We start from the raw sequence: 14,335 nt of genomic DNA on the forward strand, positions 1-14,335 counted from the left end.
AGCGGAAAATCCTCTTCACAGCCTGCCAATGCTTAGACCCTAGGCTATGCATAAATCTGCTGACCTGTGAGACTACAAGCTGAATATCCGGCCTCGTGTTGCATACATAAATGAGGCATCCAATAGTAGTTTGGTAAAGAGTGACATCAGTAGGATTGCCAGCATCATGTAGACTCAACTTCAAACCTGTTTCCATGGGAGTGGCAATAGGTTTGCAATCCTCAAGTCCAAACTTACATAGCAATGTCTCTATGTAACTTTTTTGACACAAGGAAATACCATTATCACATTGCTTAAACTGTATACCCAAGTAATGATGCAATAGCCCCAAATCTTTCATCTTGAAAGTAGCATTCAAATAAGCCTTAAATTCAGCAATATATCTGTCATTTGGTCCAGCGATCAGCAAATCGTCGACATAAAGAACCACAATGAGAAGTAAATCACCCTCACGCTTTACATACAATGTGCTTTCTGTTGGACTGTTACAAAAGCCTTGTTTGACCAAATGGCAATAGGTTTCCATAGGAGTGGCAATAGGTTTGCAATCCTCAAGTCCAAACTTACATAGCAATGTCTCTATGTAACTTTTCTGACACAAGGCAATACCACCATCACACTACTTAAATTGTGGTCCAGTGATCAGCAAATCATCAACATAAAGAACCACAATGAGAAGTATATCACCCTCACGCTTGACATACAATGTGCTTTCTGTTGGACTGTTACGAAAGCCTCGTTTGACTAAGTGAGCGTCATCTTTCTCATACCAAGCACGAGGAGATTGCTTCAACCCATACAAAGCCTTCGTACATCTGCACACTTTGTCCTCTTGTCCTTGTATGACAAAACCGCGAGGCTGCGTTACATAAACTTTCTCAAATATGTCACCATTCAAGAAAGCAGTAACAATGTCTGATTGATGTACATCCCAACAAAAATGAGCTGCCAATGCACAGTAGTCATACGACAAGTGGGAGCAAAAGTCTCTTCATAATCTATGCCTTTTTGTTGTGCATAACCCTTTGCAACAAGTGGAGCCTTATGGCGATTGATCTCACCATCCGGCTTGCGTTTCAACTTGTAAACCCACTTTGTACCAACGGCCTTTTTGCCAGGAGGCAAATCACATAAAGTCTATGTGTCATTTTCTATAAGTGCATCATATTCTGATTGCATGGCAGCCATCCAATTTTCTGAATTCTGTGCTTCATCAAAAGACAGAGGCTCCTCAACATCATGTAAGATAGACACAGCCAAAGCATAACAATCTGATGCATAAGATGCATGGCGAGAGCCTGAACGAGTACGACTAGACAAAGGTGCATCCAATTTACTGTCACGCAAATTGTGCACCAGCCATTTTGGCATACCTCTAGCTTGCTCATTTTCAGTCCTTTCCTCATCAAGTGCATCATGTACATCTGCATCAGTAATAGGATGATCTATAACATTTTCAGAAACCTTCATAGGCTGTACATTTGCCTCATTGGAACTTACATTCGTATTTCCACCACCGAAAAGAGGCAACAAAGTGTCATAAATGTCCTGTGAGCTTACATTACTGTTGCTAGTACATGACAACAAGGGTTGAACAAAATCTTCCACAAACACTACATCCCATGAAACCAGAATACGTTTTGTTTGCGGATGATACAACCCGTAACCTTTGCTTTCAGCACTATAACCAACAAAAATACATTTGATAGCATTATCATCCAATTTCCTGCGTTGTGTTTGTGGCACCAAAGCATATGCCAAAAAGCCAAAAACACGGATGTGCTCAATAGAAGTCTTTCTATCATGCCATGCTTCATATGGAGTAATAGACTGCAAAGCTTTCGTAGGACACATGTTTAGTACATAAGTGGCACACATGATGGCCTCAAGCCAAAAAGAATGCGGCAAAGCTTGAATTTTGACCATACATCGTGCCGTTTCCGTAAGTGACTTGTTTTTCCTCTGAGCAACACCATTTTGCTGAGGTGTGCACTATCGAAATACCACACATGTGAATCTGCAGCAACTGACAAGAATGCATCATGGACAGCAGGATTGTAAGTGCACTCTGCGCTAAAATCCCATTCTGCATCGACATCAACATCACAGTCTCCTTTCATAGAAGACTCAACAATGGCTGCATTTGTAGTGGAACCAGCATTTGCAATGGAACCACCCTCTTTCTTCTTAGCCTCTTTGGCCTTCCACTTAGGACACGACTTGATCAAGTGATCATTAGCTTTATAATAATGGCAACGCATCTTCTTTTTGCCCTTATCACCAGAATTTCCAGACGAATTGCTACCAGCAGAAGCATTAGGAACAGAAGTTTTGCCACTCGCAGCAGAACCATAAGAAGTGGTTGCATTGCTGTTACCACCCTTTCTTTGAGAAGCAATAAAAACTTGTTCAATTGCACGCTGCGTAGTCCTATTTTTTTTGGAAAGTGACTCTTGCAACAGCAATGTGCATAATGCATCAAACTTGACAACTTCTGGATTTCCTTGGGTCATAAGTCTCCAAGTACTAGCAAAAGTCTGGTAAGAATCTAGTAAGGCAGCAAGAACAGTCTGCACAAGGGAACTGTCAGAAATGACTTCACCTGCAGAAATAAGTTGCTCATTGATATCCTTGACACTAGCAAGGAAAGTGTCCATATCATCTTCCTCATGCATAATCTTCGACTCCAGCTCTTTACATAGCAAAGAAATTTTAGCCTCATTACGACTTGCATAAAGACCAGCCAAAATATCCCAAGCCTGTTTTGCAGATTTTGTTGAACGGATGTGAGGAACAATGGTGCACTTCACAAACAACGCAATCAATGCATGAGCCTGCGCATCCTTTACATCCCAACGAGCTTGTTCTGTAGTAGGCAAAACAACTCTAATAGCAGCAATCCTTGCAGCAAGACCTGCAACATCCTCACCATCGCCTGCATCCTCGGAACCAGGACATACATCAATGCCCTGCACAATATTCCAGACGCCCTTTGACACAAGAACGTGTTGCATCATATAACCCCACATAGGGTAATTGTCCCCATCCAACCTGTCCTCAACAACAAATATCTTGAACACATCTGTGTTGTTGTTGTCAGCCATGGTAAATGCTGCACCTGATGTGAAAACTGCTTGAAAATAGGAGAAACGGAGTGGGAACAACACGTGCTATATAGCACAAACGTAGAAGACTCTAAGGCACCTGTTATGCAGAAAACGGCACTGACAGAAATTTTGCACAAAATGACGAAATTGCCTGTGCAGACCTGTCTGTAGTGGATTCGGAGGCCGAAATGAGCCCGAATCAGAAATCTAAGTAGATCGAGCTCCTCGTGCTAACCCAAAATATTTGTCAACCTGCGAACGCTGGCCAAAGCTCACTGAAATCGGAGAAAGTGAGCAGACATGTACTGGAGCTGCTGGCGATTGAGCCCGGGAGGACGCAATCTGCTCTGATACCAATTGTTGGAATTAGGGTTGCAGAGAGACACACATAGCTTGGAGAAGAGAAAGAAGGCTCAAGGCACACAATAGAAAGTGTGTTACTTAGTATGCAATGGAAAGATTGATAGCCCTAGAGTGATGGGCGTATATACAATGCTCCGGGGAAAAAACCTCCTAAAGAGGGAAAAAATGCCCTAGTGGTCCTAGTGTGTTCACACACATCACTACCACATGTATATGGTAACAGTAGAAAGACATGTCCTATAGTTTTTCAGTTTGTTTCTATGTTGCCTTTTTTATGTCAGTCATTTGTCAATGAATTGTAAAGGTTATAGACACTGCCACACATCAGTGGTAAGACCGCCCTTTTGGTATTGAATTTTTGTTGTCTCACACTGATAGTTTTCTACGGGAAGTGCACACATACACCTATGTTGTTGTCAAGGGGGGGACTTCTACTCGTAGTTTCAAGTGATTGAACTCTACCATGGTTTGTCTCGAGTCCATTATCAGTGGTTCGGGCTTGAGGGGGGGGAGGGGGGGGGTTGTTGGGTATTCAAGCTCGGAGGGTCCAGTGTGTCAAGCTCGCGGGAAACTCCTCATAAGGCATGCAGACACACTTTAGTCTTCTTTTAGTAGTTTGCAAGGCAAGATTGCTTTTATATTGTAAGGATTTTCACAAAATATACATAATACAATATAGTGTTGTTTTCAACTGTGTCGACACCTCTCTTTCTCTTGTTTCCTGCCATGCATGGTTATTTGCATCACATGGCTCCTCACCTTCACCCACATAGCTGCCATCTCCAACAACTAGTAGACTCAAAAGGAAGTTTGTTCAATGTGATAATCTCATTCAAGATAATAAAATAATAAAACTCGTGAATACTAAATCTCTTTTACATGATACAAAGAAAATACTAGACACTAGAGAAAAGAGAATGAGAAATTTTTGAGATGTGCCTCATATTGGGACAGAGACAGTTGTTCCAAGCACATTCCCCATTGTTATTGTTCTATCTTATCTCCTAGTACAAGATCTGGTATGTAAGCTTAATCCTTTAGAGCTTTGGTCTCCATTCATCACTTGAATTTTGGGCTCTCTTTATCTTCAAAAAGGCTGAAGTTATCCTCACCCTCACAAGCTTTGTTAAGTGTGGCAAACTGCCGACGTGTCCAAGCCTAAAGAATGGAGCAAACTTACAGATGCCGGCCAAGGGGCCTAAACCCTAAGAAGAACAAGTAACAGAAGATGAATTCCTACCAACTTATGGGGACCCCGTCCGATGGGGCCCCAAGTGACATAAAGGATTAAAATAAAGCAGGACCCGCATACAGCAAAAACTGATGACGTGGCAATTTTTTTGAAAATTGCGTTGTCATGATGACGTGGCAAATTGTACGGAATTCCGCATTTTGTGTTGGCTGATGAAGTGGCAGGCTGTACGGATTTCCGTAAATTATGCTGGCAACTTTTTGGCTTTGCTTTTGGACCAGATTGCTTTTGAGTTTGAAGGCTTTTCACTGTAATTGCTTTTTAGGCCAAGGGTCTTTAAATATGAGGTTAGGGCTCATTCTCTGGCATGCTTCCTAGAGAAGGTGCAGAGTCTAGAGTTCCAGCTTGTACTATGTTGATGCAATATAAAGAAATACCGAAAGGGGTGCCAAGGTTTGGGGCCAATACTCTTTGGGGTGGAATTTCGCCACTCCGTGTCGCGTGTCTCTCTCTCTCTCTCTCTCTCTCTCTCTCTCTCTCTCTCTCTCTCTCTCTCTCTCTCTCTCTCTCTCTCTCTCTCTCTCTCTCTCTCTCTCTCTCTCTCTCTCAGTTCAGTTGTTATTTGAAGTGCTTAAAGTTGTTCAGTATGTTCTTTTCTATTGGCAAGTGGTGCCCGTCTTGTAACAGTGGGTATCAGAGCATCAGGCGTATGCTTTTCTGAAAGCATACCGCTTCTACAAAAGAGCAGACAGAGCTATTTTATTAGAGAGATTTTCACCCTCCAATTGGACTTATTAGCCACTCCCACCCTTACTTCATCGCGCATCGAGCGTGCTCCCGTCTTCACCGCTCATGTCTTACAGGGCATAAGCCATTAAGATCACTTCCAAAGAAGGATCCGATATTTGTTTCGAGTCACTGTTTTTCTCAAAAGCATTGCTATGCAGATGTTGATGTCTATAGCTACCAAGCCGCACACTCCAAGTACTTGGCAAGCTTTCAAGAAAAAAAATTGTTTGAAGTTATATGGTTTCTGACATCTTCCTTCGGAGTGCAACTTCTGGCAGAGTGGGGTATCCTGAAATGCTTGCCATGGAAACCCTAGCAGATTATAACTTGAAATTTCTCGACATCTCTCACTAGATGTCTCTTTACGAGCAGATGACCTTGGAGGTTCAGTGTGATGGCTATCTCTTGGGACTACCATCGCCGCCAAAGAAACATTGTCTGTCCAAGAGCTAATGGACCATGCTGTGCTCGGCTACGACCTCATGGAAGGAACCTAACCCTAATTTTTGGTGCAAGTTTCAACATGGAAAGTCAGTTGACTTTTCGAGCTCGACTGGTGTCGAGATTGCTTCTTAAGTTTGAGTTCTGTTTGATCTTGTTTGGTGATCCTGTTTGGAATTTGTTTGAAATGGATGGTATCTGTTTTGAACCTGTTTTGGTGCCGATTTGAATTGTTTGACTCTGGTTTGACTCTGGTTTGATATTGGTTTCAATGATTGGTGATTTTACTATCGGGTGGAGAAGTGAGAAATACTGTTTTGGTATTGTTTGAACCTCGGAACGACGCAGGATGATGCCTGGGGAGCGTTTCATTGTATGTTTGAAAACCTCGGAATGACGCAGGCCGATGCCTGGGGAGCGTTCCATTGTATGCTAGAAAACCTCCGAATGACACAGGCCGATGCCTGGGGAGCGTTTGGTTGTATGCTTGAACCTCTAAGCGACACAGACTGCGGTCTTGGGAGCATTTGGTTGTACAGTCCTCTGAGCTCGTGGCCCAAACCTTTTTAGGTTATTTTGCGGGGGAGTATTGAATGATTGAAAAGTGCTGTTTTTTTTTACTCATGGCCCGGACCCTTGTGGTTATTTACGAGGGGAGTATTGTTGTTGTGACTCCCGGCCCGGACCTGGATGGTTATGCGGGAGGAGTATTAAGAAGTCTGAGTAGTGGTTACTCTCGGCACATTCAAACAACGCAGGCTGCGGTCTAGAGGGCGTTTGGTTGTAAAAGGCTTCTATATCTCCCAGCCCGGACCTTTTTAGGTTATGCGGGAGGAGTGTCATAAAATCTAATATCTAACCAACCCAAATGATTTTCTCATATTAAATTGATCACTTAATGTGGGAGAATAAACAGGAACAAGTGTTAAGATATAGATATGTGCTTATAGATCTATCTCAACACGGGGCCAATAGTAAAGGGGCCCAAATGGGAGATGGTCTATCAAGAGCAAGGCTAACCAATGGAGCATAAGACCTTAGGGTTAGCTTCATTGAAGACCTCCAATAATGTGTGTAAAAGTCATTTGACCTTAGGTAAGCTAGGGTTGAGCTTGAGGTGGGAACCCGGCCCAAGCTTGAGGTGTTTGTCCTGCTTGAGGTGCTTGTCGTACTTGAGGTGTTTGTCCTGCTTGAGGTGCTTGATTAAGGTGCTTGAGGTGCTTGACTTACTCCATGCTTGAGGTACTTGACTTGCCGCTTGATTAAGGTGCTTGAGGTGCCTTGACATGCTTGCCTGAGATGCTTGTTGGAATACCCCCTAGTCCAAGTGCTTTGTCATGCTTGATGACTAACGTGCTTGAGCTCCTAAAGTCAAAAGTATCCCTACAAGAGGGAGGGCGAGCCCTTTTCCTAGGGATTAGAGAGAGAACACACACTCACACTCACAAGGGAAGCCCCAGCTTGAAGAGGCAGCAAGGACACATGTCAGGTCTCTACCCATGTTACCTTCATGTGTTGCTTGAAGCCTATTGGCTAGGCTTCAAAGGGGTCCAATGATAAATTACTTGAATTATCTAATTGTTTTTGCATTTATCAAGTCCTCTCTCTCAAAGGGGAAAGGGGGACACTTGTCCCAAGACTACCCATGTTGCTTGTAATGGCTCCTGCTTGTGATTGGCTAGGCCTGGAGGGGTCCAATGAGCTTCAAGCATGAGCTACAAGGGGGGGTCGACCCAAGCAAGCTAGGGGGGTGCTTAGGGGGTATACTCACCCACACACACTCACAAACACTCTCATTGTGTACTATGCAAAGTGCAAGAGCTCCCTCTCCTTCTCCAAGCAAGTAGAGGTTGAGAGCCTACACCAACACTCTTGGCTATGGAGTGCAAATCCATCCAAGAGCCATGCTTCAATGCTTGAGCTTGCCATCTATTTCTTCTTCATTACTATGCTATTATGTATGCTAGCAACAAGAGTATGATAAGTGAGGAACTAATTCTTTCTCCTACGAAATGTTTCTTCTTCCTCTTCCCTACCCTCATTCCCTGCTAGCTCTCTCCACCTTCGAAGGTGTTTGAGGTCTTGGGACTGAGGCTTGGGATAGTTAAAGCTTTCTTCAAGTTTATGTTATGTTGGTGATGCATAAAGCTTTCCATCTTCATTGCTTCACCTAGGTCACAAGGAACACAAAGAATGTATTGTAACAAGTCTCTCTTTATGGGAGAAATCATAATACAAATGCCTATTGGAGGGGGGACCGGCTCCACATAAATCCGGTCCTCAACTGTTGTCATGTTCTCTAAATTCTCTCTCTTGCAAAAGTATTGTCCATGCCAAGTTAACTAATTGCTATAATTATGTTGCTATCTTCAATTATGTCTACCCGCTATGCTCACAAAATCATTTCTTGAAAGTACTCTCATTAAATTCCGCTACTCTCAAATTGAATAGGCAAATTCCATTACAAGGAGTGATGAGGGAGTCGTTGAATATCTCCCGGCCTGGACCTTGTTACGTTATGCGAGAGGAGTGTTCATCGACGGCTTTATGTTTCTATGTCTTGTAACATGCATATGTGAGCATTTGTGTTGCATTGTGATGTGCCAACCACTGAATATTCCTAATTGGATGAGATTGCCTGGGTACGTAATTTTAGTGCATCAAGACACTAGTGGAAGATCACTACGGTCTGGGTGTGATGGCTAATTTTACTACGCCGAAATATCAAGAGTTCCGATCTGGAGAAAGGAGAAGCTAACTCCTTGATCAAAACAACCGAAAGGAGAAGCTAACTCCTTGATCAAAAGAGCAAAAAGGAGAAGCTAACTCCTTAATAAAAAGAGAAAACTGATTGTCCCTCGGAATTTTTTTTGAGCTAACTTGAGTTGTTTTGTAGATATGCTATAATCGCGGACGATTACTCTCTTTCAAGAAGGGGAGATGTAACAAACTGCTGACGTGTCAAAGCCTAAAAAATGGAGCCAACTTACAAATGCCGGCCAAGGGGCCTAAACCCTAAGAAGAACAAGTAAAAGAAGAAGAAGTCGTACCAACTTATGGGGACCCCGTCCGATGGGGCCCCAAGTGACATAAAGGATTAAAATAAAGTAGGACCACACACAACAAAAACTGATGATGTGGCAGATTTTCCAAAGATTGCGTTGTCATGATGACTTTTCATAAATTACGCTGGCAACCTTTTGGCTTTGCTTTTGGACCAGATGCTTTTGAGTTTGAAGGCTTTTCACTGTAATTGCTTTTTAGGCCAAGGGCCTTTAAATATGAGGTTAGGGCTCATTCTCTGGCATGCTTCCTGGAGAAGGTGCAAAGTTTGGAGTTCCGGCTTGTATTGTGTTGATGCAATATAAGTGTTTAAATACCGAAAAGGGCGCCAAGGTTTGGGGCCAACACTCTCTGGGGTGGAATTCTGTCACTCCGTGTCGCATGTCGTCTCTCTCTCAGTTCAATTGTTATTGAAGTGCCAAAAGTTTGTTCAATCTGTTCTTTTCTATTGGCACGTGGTGCCCGCCTTGTGACATTAAGTCTTCAACACATGTGCTTGTCCCCGACTCAAAACTCTCATTGGCAAGTCTAGCTACATTTCAACGGTCATACATCACTACAGACACATATGTACTCACCCTCATGGTAAAGAGAGAGATGGTTGTTCTTCAACAATAGACTACCATCAAAATTGATCCTGATCTTCCAAGAATGACATCATAGTGAAATATCCTTGCTAAAATCAACTATGGCAAAGGTATGCTTGTAGTTTGTTATTCAACTTGTCGCTACTATGCATTCCTATAGTCCTACGGGTTTCTTGAAGTTACAAGCAGCTAGCTTCAATACCTTCTAGAACCAAAGAAGCAAACCGTCCTTGGTTTTCATGAATCTCTCTTTCCTTGATAGTTCTCATAAATGTATTTCACCCTTGTCTAAGACCAATGGTGGTTCACTCTCTCTTGGCATGCACGATAACATTGAGAGACACTACCTCTCTCACGGTACTATTTTACACCAAACTCATCTTGGGTACCTTTGAGGAGTTTCCTGGCTGATTTGGACATCTTTACGTGGTTTGACACCGAGTACTATCGACTCTCACCACCTTGGGCAATTTCACATCCAGTTCATTACAATTGGTTGTGCTCCCTTTGGAAATAGTAAGGTGTAACTTGGGTCTAAATAAGAATCTGAAATTTTACTTTTATTAAGATTTGTTGAGTTCTTAAGGGCAAGCAGACCCATCGCCACGTCAACACCTGCCTAGACTTTTCAATGTTCCCATGTGAAGCTGGAGGAGCTATCCTGCACTTGCGCTTGTTGCTCATGCTAGTATGCATGTTGATCCCGTGTACCTAGCTCAACACTAAGTAACACCCGCATTTATTAAAGGGGGGTAAAGGGATCCACGATGGAGAAGTCCACGCACGAAAGCCGGGGTGATCGCAGCCACACAAGCTATTTAAAAATCAAACCCGGACACGAATTAAACCTGAAAAACCTAGGCAGTCTGTGTTAACTCACAATATAGCCTCGGAAAAATGTGGGGGGTTACACAACGTGTGCAAGGGTGATGTGGTCAGTCAAAACCCGGTGCGCGAGGTCGTGGGTTCAAATCTAGGTCGCGAGGGGTTGATGGAATTCCCATGCTGCCTCGAGTTTTGCACTGGCCAAGTTTAGTGCGCCTCGAGATTCCGCCCTTCACTTCCCAACGGTCGATCCCTTCACCTCGGCTCGGCTTAGCTCAGCACACGGGACTAGGTGTAGAATTGCAAGACAATCAAAGTCACTAGGAAACAGTCTTTGAATTCAAAATAGATGATCAATACTATGAAACTTGAACTGAAAACCATCCAAATAGTTCTTGGTGGATTCAAGCTTGCAAAGCGAGCTGAGACTTGCAGACAGGTCTCCTTAGGTTGCTTGATTGTCAACTTCGCTTGTGAATCAAGCCTCCAAATTTGCTCCACACTTTGCAGCACAATATGATTCTGCAACAGCGCATCCCTTACAATCTAATACGTGCTTCCCCAGCCAGTACTGTTGATCATGATAGCGGAGCCAGATTTTTAGCACAGGCATGTGTGAAAGCATTAGCAGAAGGCCCTCCAATAGTCCTGTGCTAGCTCAGCTTCACCTCCGTGCACATATCTTGCGGTGACTGCACTCCAAGAAACAACATTCTTAGGGCATTTCTTGGGCATCCATGTCCACTACTGCATCAGCCAGCACAATATCATTCTGCAGTAACCCCTGCCTCACCATTTCAAACAACATTTGTTCTCCTGTCCACTGCTCTGAGAAGGGCAGGCACAGACTTACATTACCACATTTGGAAAGGCTTTCTCATGCTGCATCTGCTCATGGCAGTTCAGTGATTCCCTATCAGCTTCGCCTCTTTGTGCATATTCCGCATCAAGTGCACTTCAAGAGAATACACTATGAAAAGAGAGTTCCTCGAGTGCCATTTGAGCCTTTCAGATATTTCCACACATGGTATACATATCCATGAGCACACACCAGTGCTAGCTCCACTTCAACCCCTTGTGCATGGCCTCCATTGAAAGAGACAGCATTAGAACAGGCCGTTCCTCTAGCACACATCGCCATTTCTCTAGCGCCCATCGTGCCTCTAAAATGGCATCGGGTATAACTGTCAGCCGGGACAACATCATTTTGTACAACCTCTGCCATATCTCTATAATCATTTCCAAGTAAGCTGAAACTGTCTTTAAACTAGGCACAAAAACACAAAAACTCCTTTCTTATATTGAATTACAATACACAAACTCACACAAGAAACACACCTACACACCCCAACAATAGCCAAAAACAGGCAGTTTGATAACATCCCATAATACAATAACATCACTAACAACAGTGAGGCCCAAATGTACATTACACTGAAAGAGTCGAAATAAAGGAAACAAAAAGCATCATATGCGAAACGTAATCTTTATGTCCTTTTTAATAAGACTTAACAGCATTGGGGAGAGACATTACGCTTCACATAAGGACCTTTATCGAGATACTGCTTTGAAGGCCTTCTCAAGAACGCTTCCTACTGTCATCCCAAGCATTTCTTCTACCCCTTTCTACCTCTTCTCTTCTCTCTCTCTCCAAATCCCTGTCTCTTCTATCACGGTGCCTTTCGTACCTTTCTTCATCCCTGTCAAGCCTGTCTCTTTTTCTAGACAATCTATCCTCTTCGTCACTACTATTCCCAGAAGATCTCTTCCTCTTGCTCCTTTCAACATCTATTTCACGATCCTTTCTACTTCTTTCATCCCTACCATAATCCTTAGCCACTTCCTTCCTGTCCTCTTTCTTATCAAGATCCTTTATACTATCAACAAGTTCTCCTTTTCGGCTACTTGCCTCATCTCTCTCCCTTTTCTGATCCTCCTTGCTGTCGATAGCTTTCCCATGCTTTCGATCATAATCCCTTCTCTCCTCATAGACTTCCCTTTCTGAGCGACTTCCTTTGACCTCCCTTCTGTTCAACCCTTTCTTGTCATGTTTGTGATGCTCCTCCTCACTCAGCTCTTCCCGTCGCCTTTCTTCACCTTTCTTACGCCTCTCTGCTTTAACATCATCTGCCTTCTCTTCATCCTTCTTGCGCCTCTCTGCTTTGACCTCTTCCACTTTCTTTTTTTCTGCTTCTTTTGCAAGTCTTCGCTGCTCTCTCTCTTCGAGTTTCATCTGCTTCTTCTCCTCTTTCTCCTTCTTAAGTTTCTCCAGCTCCTTCTCTTCCTTTGCTCTTTGCCTCTCTTCGTAAGCAAGAATCCTCTCTTGCTTTCGCTTTTCTTGAATCTCTCTGTCAAAAGCCTCTCCTTCTCTCACATCACCAAGACCAAGGGCACCCTTAAAAATCTCGATTTGTCTTTCCTTCTTAGCCGCAATCTGATGTGTATTCTCTGGGATGCTGCAAAGGCAAGTAAGAAATGATTGACCTGAGCAATGTAATGACACCACATTTGTACACCAACAGAATCGCAAACAGATGATACACACATAGGGCCATTAATTCGAAAGCAATGTTAGCACAAGAGAACAGATAAAATGCATAGAGAGTAGCACCAGAGGAAACCAGCAGTTAAAGAGAGAAACCCTACAGAGAGATATGCATCGATTCAAAAAAGCAATTTAGCACAAGAGAAGAGATATATGCATAGAGACCAGCACCATAGAAAACCAGAACTTAAAGAGAGAAATATATGCATCCATTCACAGAGCGATTTGGCAGAAGAGAACAAACATATGCATACAAACCAACAGCACTTAAAGAGAGAAACCCTACACAACCCTCAAAATTTCAGACATACCCGGAAGAGATGACAAGATCTAGCTCTTCTTGAGGAGTAGATTCCAGGGCTTTGCGCGCTTCCTCGAGCTGCTGCACAATTTCTGCACTAGTGTAGCCTTGCTCGACAAGGGTCTCTTCAAGCAGGATGAGCTTCAGCTCCGTTTGGCGTTTGCGATCGTGCTCCAAGATCTCCTTATTGGCCTTGCGGGTGACACCGCCCGCCCCTTGCCCTTCCTGGAACTCCTTCACCTGCACCTTCACAGGGCGAGATCGTATGAAGAACTTATTGCTCTGAATGTAGCCATTGGTGCCCGATCCGCGAGGCGTCTGCAACCCTATTCCATTATACATGGCGTGCTTATACTCTTACACAGACAGGCACACAGGGAGCGAGAACTCAACGATCTATCCAACGTTAAACCTACGAGTTTAGACCAGACTCCTCTAGGCTTTAAAGCCTATTACTACCATTATGTAACAACTAGTGTGCCATAATTACGTGGCAAGGAACACTTCAATTGACTCCACATTCATGAAGTAAATCATCATTGAGTATGCTCCAATGGAAGGGTCATAATTTCCCTAAGTATTGTGTCCAAAATTGATCCCAAAGCACGTGTATACAAGTTATCAACCATTGAAACCTCGCAAGTATGGGAATTAAGTCACTAGAGATCCATAGAAATAAAGATTTTATAGACATGGATTAAAAAGATTATGATCAATGCATTGTGTGCTTACATGCTTGCATCCCAAAAAAGAAAAAAACCATACATAAGTATGACAGGGAGGTGGCACCATCCTCACTCAATTATTATAAATTATAGGGAATAATTATACTTGTTTTCTCCTCGAGTGTTGAAGGGTTACAGTATGCTACTCCTTCAGTGTTGAAAGGTCATAATTGATTCTCCTCTTATATAAAAGGGTCACCTTTTTTGGAATTGTAACGAGAGTATTTTATACCTTCAAGTTTTCAAAAATATTGGTGTCATGAGGATCCTATTGGAAAATGGTACGTCCTGCGGGCACTCACCAATAGCAAATCCTTCTTATCTTGCTCCATTTTCATCTATCATGTTCAACTAAATATGCTTTGGCTCTTGCATTAGATAAAGATGACTGAAATGA

General features: G+C 43.1%; 1 protein-coding gene across 1 annotated transcript; it reads right to left on the reverse strand.

Annotated features, from left to right (window-relative positions):
• Nucleotides 1-11,273: 11,273 nt before the first annotated feature.
• Nucleotides 11,274-13,660, reverse strand: LOC147430882 (uncharacterized). Its single transcript, XM_086493413.1, has 4 exons — nt 13,224-13,660; nt 12,056-12,823; nt 11,902-11,916; nt 11,274-11,634 (listed from the first exon to the last, which is right to left on the reverse strand). The coding sequence occupies exons 1-4, from the start codon at nt 13,553-13,555 to the stop codon at nt 11,424-11,426; spliced, it is 1,326 nt and encodes a 441-aa protein (XP_086349539.1). The 5' UTR covers nt 13,556-13,660; the 3' UTR covers nt 11,274-11,423.
• Between the last annotated feature and the right edge of the window lie 675 nt (nt 13,661-14,335).

The sequence above is a fragment of the Adiantum capillus-veneris genome, chromosome 21, assembly GCF_014529385.1.
Source record: "Adiantum capillus-veneris isolate H3 chromosome 21, ASM1452938v2, whole genome shotgun sequence".
Lineage (NCBI taxonomy): Eukaryota > Viridiplantae > Streptophyta > Polypodiopsida > Polypodiales > Pteridaceae > Adiantum > Adiantum capillus-veneris.

Coding starts and splice junctions, on each gene's coding strand:
- LOC147430882 (XM_086493413.1), bottom strand. CDS start 13,555: ATGTATAATGGAATAGGGTTGCAGACGCCTCGCGGATCGGGCACCAAT. Junction 12,824..13,223: donor GATCTTGTCATCTCTTCCGG/GTATGTCTGAAA, acceptor TTGCCTTTGCAG/CATCCCAGAGAATACACATC.